The 6,217-nt window shown below is 45.4% G+C and overlaps 1 protein-coding gene across 3 annotated transcripts in view; it reads right to left on the bottom strand.

Annotated features, from left to right (window-relative positions):
• Window positions 1–225: 225 nt before the first annotated feature.
• The window catches only part of STX5 (syntaxin 5), a 107,541-nt gene continuing 101,549 nt past the window's right edge, over window positions 226–6,217 (bottom strand). For all 3 annotated transcript variants that reach the window (XM_086938119.1, XM_086938118.1, XM_086938120.1), the window contains exon 11: window positions 226–2,353. In XM_086938119.1, the coding sequence (XP_086794245.1) occupies window positions 2,194–2,353 (160 nt within the window). In that variant the 3' untranslated portion in view covers window positions 226–2,193. The remainder of the gene's footprint in view (window positions 2,354–6,217) is intronic.

Below are 6,217 nucleotides of genomic sequence, written 5' to 3'. Positions count from 1 at the left end.
AATATTTCAGGAACAGTAATCATAAAGTGTAAAGCCATTTCATATTCTTGAATAAAGTGGTTATCTACAAAGCAAATCACTTCCTCTCCTCCACATCGGTCACTGTAAAACATATACACAGTTTCCCTTGTCACTAAGCCAATTCAGCTATTAACCAAAAGGAAGCAGGATGTATTGCAAAAACACAAGGAGTTCTAGAAATTATCACAGACAAGAACTATGCCATTGAATTACATTTCTGGTTTACTTTTTTTGGCAAACAGTATGATTATACAAATCACTACTGAACAATCCGCACTGTGCTATTTACAGTCTGTACAGGGGGCAAAATGGTCAGTAAAATTCATACAGGTCCTCGCACAAAAAAACAGTACATAAAGCTCCCCCAAGGCTCAAGAACAGGGCCTAGAATTGTAACACACCCTGCATTAAACTCAAACACAAGCAACAAGCACCAGAGAAGACTGTCACTGTGACCAAGATGATCAGCACAGTGCCAGGTGCTTCGGCATATGGGCCGCAAAACTCTGGGACTCATTCAGGGTCTGGCTCAAGCAGAAATAAGGCAGTGTGAACACTCACACCAGGAGGCAAGACCATGCCACACACTTGCCAGCATCTGCTACATTCTGTCGTTTGTATTAAAAAGCCAGCTGTGATTAGCCGGACATCCACCCACTAAACTAGATCAGACCAAGCCTCCGGCAAGTTTCATGGGCTTGGGTGACGAACTGGGACACTCGCCTGGGAGGAGTACGGGCTAAAAAATTTTTTTTAAAAATGGCCCAACTCTCCAATAACTTCTGGAATTATCTATGGTTTTATAGTTTGTTCATGGTCCTTGTACAAAGGTATACAGTGCCACTTCCAAACTGTTTATTGTTCTCAGGGGAGATCCTTGTAATGCTGCTCTTATGGTGTTAGTTTCCCAGCATCTTCTACCCCAGATATGCACATTCTATATGTAGGTAGTACAAAGGAACAACCTACTTGCTATGCACTCACATATCCAGGGCCCACTTCTATCCTTTCACCCCTTACATAATATGCAGGGGAGGGGCATATGAGCTAGAGGACACAGTGAAAGGTGGAGGTGCAACAAGGTTGCAAGAGAATTTGTGGACGGTGGGTGGATCATGAACCCTGGGAGTTAATGAACTAAAAAACATTACAGATCATATGTAAATACTGTTCACGTTGGAGAGGAGCAAGAGGGAGATCTGCTGACATAGGTGGAAAAGATTAAAAGGCACTGCATAGAAAAAGTGGCCCCCATTGCCAAAACTGGGGGAGGAAATGATTTCCACAAATGGCCCCACCCTTGTAGGCCATCCAGAGGAGCTGTGCAAAGGGAGACAGGAGGGAGAGGGACAATAGGGTAATTAGAATGCCATCTAATAAATAAAAAAAATAACTGTTGTTTATTAGTTGGATAAAAAGGAAAGTGTTTAAATACGAGTCGACCCCCCAGTCTTTTCCTTTTCTGTTAAAGAAAGAGGGAGGCCTTGCCTACATTGGGCTACACCGTGCCTCGAGCAAAGAGGCAAGTTAAGTGTTTGGTGCATGGAGGAGGGGCTGGGGGTCAGAATCCCTTCATTTCACTTCACTGAGTTAAAGTCTCTTCTGCTGCATGATCAACTATTCTCCATGATGGGATGCCTGCTGATAAATCCAGGACTCTGCCTCACGGGCACGGTAGCTTCCTCTGTGTTTCTTATGCTGAAAACGTACATGAAGCACCATCAAAGAGGCCAAGTTGATAGGAGTCTGTTTCACAGTACAGGGTCATCAAATCAGGAGATTGGGGAATGTGGATTAATTGAGATGGTTAAACATTGAAAGATTCCTGCTGCCTCAGTTGTGGAATGAGATTCATCAGGATTCAAGATTCGAGTCCCAATATATCACAATTGCCTCTAACAAATTGTGACTAGAGGCATTTGCCCATCACGACCTCCCATGCCAAATTAAGTCATTTTTCTTTGGAGTACTTTGGTGTTTCACAGGTCATGGGACATTAAGTGGGCAGTGCCTGCTCACCCCAGCAGCAAGCCATCGCTCCGTAATGCACCAGCTTCTTGAGGCCACTTGACACGGTGATGGAGCGGAAACCCCTACAGAGGTCAAATGAGTCAGATGGACGCTGGGATGGAACTGTTTTGGGATAGGGGGAAGGTTAGGGAGCTGGTGTCCTCATGCCAGGAATACCACAAAGATGATAAAGAAGACAATTAGGATGAGGAAGATTTTGATCATTAGCCAGCGGTTGGAAGTGACAGACTGGAAGTATTTCAGAATCTCCGAGTGGGCACCCTCCACGTTGAGCTGTGTGTCCTCCACGTTGGCATCGATCCTGTGAGATAGAAAACAAGATATATGTCAAGATAACACAACAAGACACATCACTTGACCACTTAATCAGCTTTAGGATAGAATGCTTGGCCCAACACTGCAGATTTCATACACTGCATTCACAGAAATGCTAAGAACAATGGCCTTCTCTTCCCCAATCGCCGACATGATTCACTTATGTACTGTTCTGTACAGCAGGGTAAATTTATGAAAAAGTAGTTGGAAGCTTGTAACTATGCCTATGGCTGACCAGGGCTGGTATCTTGTGCAGATTTATCCTACGCTGATACCCTAAGAAGGGCCTTGGCACTGTTCAGTCATAGCCAAACAGTCTACTTCCTTGAACATCAAACTGACCCGACACGAGAGAGAAAAATAAAAACACGACAAACTAACTAAGTAACACCAAGAACATGAAAACTTGCTGCACATGCAACCACACGTGATGTGGCTTTTTAAAAAGATTTTTTATTGAATAATCCAAAACAAGAACAGAAAAAAAGCAAAATACAGACAGTCATCAATAATTTCAGGCATTCAGAGTGCACTGGTACAATATCGATCAGTACGATATCTAGGGCCAAAAACGAGGCCCCGTATCTCAGTAAATCCTTTCGATCTAAACTTCACTCTTCTAAAGTGAAGTAGCTTTTGTTGATTCCTGGTCTTACATTCAAGTTAAAGTACTATTACTACCTATAATCAACTTGTGAGGAGTTCTGTTACTATCTGCTCAAAATGTCTGGCTTCAAGTAAGGGCGCAGAGGAGGGGTTCGGCGACTTACCACAGGCATGCCAATTACTTCCCTTACGCACCAAGGGGCGATACAGACTCACTGGCTAGGGAGTGGATTGGGAGGGTGTACTCCGAATTTGCACACCACATGAGGCAGAAAGTCAACCAAGGATAGCCATTTTTATGAAAATGATGGAGTGGGGGAGAGGCCACCCATACATGAGGCCACCTACATCATTGCCAGAGCCCAAAGAGACCATCTGCACCCCCCACCTCCCCCCCCAACACATCCACCTTCTGAAGCAAGAAGTGCACCAGACACAAGGGACTGTTTTACTTTTAATAATAACAATAATACAACAAAATAAATAGGGTGCAAGCTGTCCCGTCTGAACATTGAGCCACTTCCGGAAACTCTGTGGAGCATCGGAAGGAATCTTTCTGCATACCGGCTGGGCATATTTGGTATTTTTCCCTAATCGGATCTCTCAAGGTGGCAGAAACTTCACTAGACACCAGTGGCCTTATTCTCCGTGGCATGCTGGTATTATAGAAGGGTCCGTAGATACTGGTGCAGTCCCTTCTACAATATGAATCGTGCCGGTGAACATCTAGCACAATAACAGGAGCCGTTTACCACATTCGCATAGGGCCTTAGCCCCATGCAAATGTGGAAGCAATTTGACTTTGCATCTGCTCAGTAAAGACCTGTTTTTTGTAACTGCATTGGGAAGTCGTGTATCCCCTCTCTTCAAAGAGGGGTCAGTCTGCCTCCAGTGAAAGGTGGTGCCACTTTCTCAACTCAGTCAGAGTTGGCACCCAACCGGAGGACAGCGTTTTTGTTCTATAATCTGACACAGAGTCCCGGTCTGCTCTGGGTACACTCAAATAGGGGAGTCCAGAGGCACAAATAGGGACAGAACATCTGATGTGTAATTAAGGCCCAGGAACTCTTTCTTTTTCTTTCAATTAATATGGGTGGCTCTTCCTAGTACTGGGCAGTACCACCCACTTCATGAGTCTAAAAAGAAGTTATGTACCCACCCCTCAAAGTACTGCAGCCACTCCTATGGCAAGTGAGTGGAAATTTGGATAGGTTTGCACCCCCCACCCCTATTTTACATCTCTTAATAGCATATAACTGCCCCACCCCAATTTTAACTCCCATAGTGGTGTTAGATGCGTGGTGGTAGGGTCTGATCCCCCACACAATATTTTTTTGGGGAGGGGGACAATCCCTGGTGTATACTGGCTTCCCCGCTCCATGGCTAGGAATTTAGGATTCACCATCTAATCTTCCTCCTGAAGGGGCAGAAACCTTATCTGGTGCCTGGGGAGGGAAGGTGTGGTCTATTTCTCATATTTTAACCCAGATGGTCTGGTGGGCTTTCTGCCCACTCCCTTAGATAGGTGGTAAATGACCCAAAATGTCAAAAACACAAAAGATAATGGGAGGATGCTTGCAATACGTCTAACCACTGGCAATCGTTAATGGTAGCATTCCAACCCATTGATCTTTTGCTCACCCTATGACCTCATGTTAGACCCGATTCAGAAAAGGGGGTGGTGATGAACAGAGTGTCTGAATTAAGCAGACCACTCTTACCCAGTCCAAAGATCAGGGCTTGATCCATCACCGTTTTTTAGCTCACTGCCCCATCCCAGCTCAGAACCTGGCTATATGCAAATCAGTCTGTCCCTGGCCCAGTGCATCATGGGAACAGGGCAGACTAAACTACCAAGCCAATTCTTCACCAGAAAGGAGACAAGCTACCGGGGACCGGTTTCTGGCATTTCAGCCGTCTTCGGCCCGGCTTGCTTGAATCCTGATGGAGCAGTGAGAAAGGGACTCATGTCTGAGTATACCCTGCCACACCTATAGTGGCCAAAAACGATTCAGAAAAGGGGGTGGTGATGAACAGAGTGTCTGAATTAAGCAGACCACTCTTACCCAGTCCAAAGATCAGGGCTTGATCCATCACCGTTATTTATCTCACTGCCCCATCCCAGCTCAGAACCTGGCTATATGCAAATCAGTCTGTCCCTGGCCCAGTGCATCATGGGAACAGGGCAGACTAAACTACCAAGCCAATTCTTCACCAGAAAGGAGACAAGCTACCGGGGACCGGTTTCTGGCATTTCAGCCGTCTTCGGCTCATGTTAGACCCAGCCATATGAAAATCTGTCTTGACCCAGCTCGACCAGCAACAGACCAACATGAACTGCCAAGCCAGGTCCTCTGACCAGAATACAAGCAACCCAAGGCCCGTTTTGCACTGATGGGGGCACTTCAGTCGGGTCTAGCTTGTTTCCAGTGTGTTAAATGTCCCAATATTACCATCCAGGGGCAGAAAGCCCACCAAACTGGCAAGAAAAGTAGTGGGGTGGAGTGCTGGACAGTCTTAGAATCGGGACTCACTGCAAGGTGCCAGACAGTATACGGACATTAGGGGAAGCAGAATGGGGGCTCCCCCTTCCAGCGCACATATAAAACCCCTGTCCAAAGAAATCCAACTTTCTTCTTACTTGCCACAGGAAATGGCCGCAGTATTTGGACTCTGAGCCAGCGAGTATAAGGGATCCTTAAAAACACTCGGCCTTTCTGAAACCTGGGGACATAGCTTGGTGGATCCCAGCACGTTTTCTTAGCCAGGGAATATCAAGGGATGGGTAAAAAAAGTTTCTCTCATGTATGCAATAAAAATCTCTGGCCCTTTCTGCCAATGATCAAAGTCATACCACACAGCATTGCAAAAATATAAATAGTACCTTCATGTATTAGTGGCCCCAACATGTCATAGGAAAGGACTAAAACTAACATGAAGAACACATTGACACTACACTGACATCACATGGTGCAGGTTTTGGCTGGTTCTGCCCCGGTGAAAAGCACCCAGACACACCTGGGTACTGTATTCAACAAAAATTAAGTAGGAATGCTAGCTGTTAGGACTTTTGTTGATCCTCAAAGATTCTACAATTTCCCACTCAGAAACGTGGAAAAAATCTTTTGCTTTAGTAAAAGTTTGAAGATCAGCAGGACATCCTGAATCGTGTTTTGTTTGTTCCTGGATTCCACATGCCACCGACAGGTTACGCTCATTTAAAGAGGTACCTCTTAATATTACC

This window comes from Lissotriton vulgaris, chromosome 9, assembly GCF_964263255.1.
Source record: "Lissotriton vulgaris chromosome 9, aLisVul1.2, whole genome shotgun sequence".
In the NCBI taxonomy this organism is placed as follows: Eukaryota; Metazoa; Chordata; class Amphibia; order Caudata; family Salamandridae; genus Lissotriton; species Lissotriton vulgaris.
Note: the sequence above shows the minus strand (reverse complement) of the source record. Positions and strands in the feature narration are given on the sequence as shown.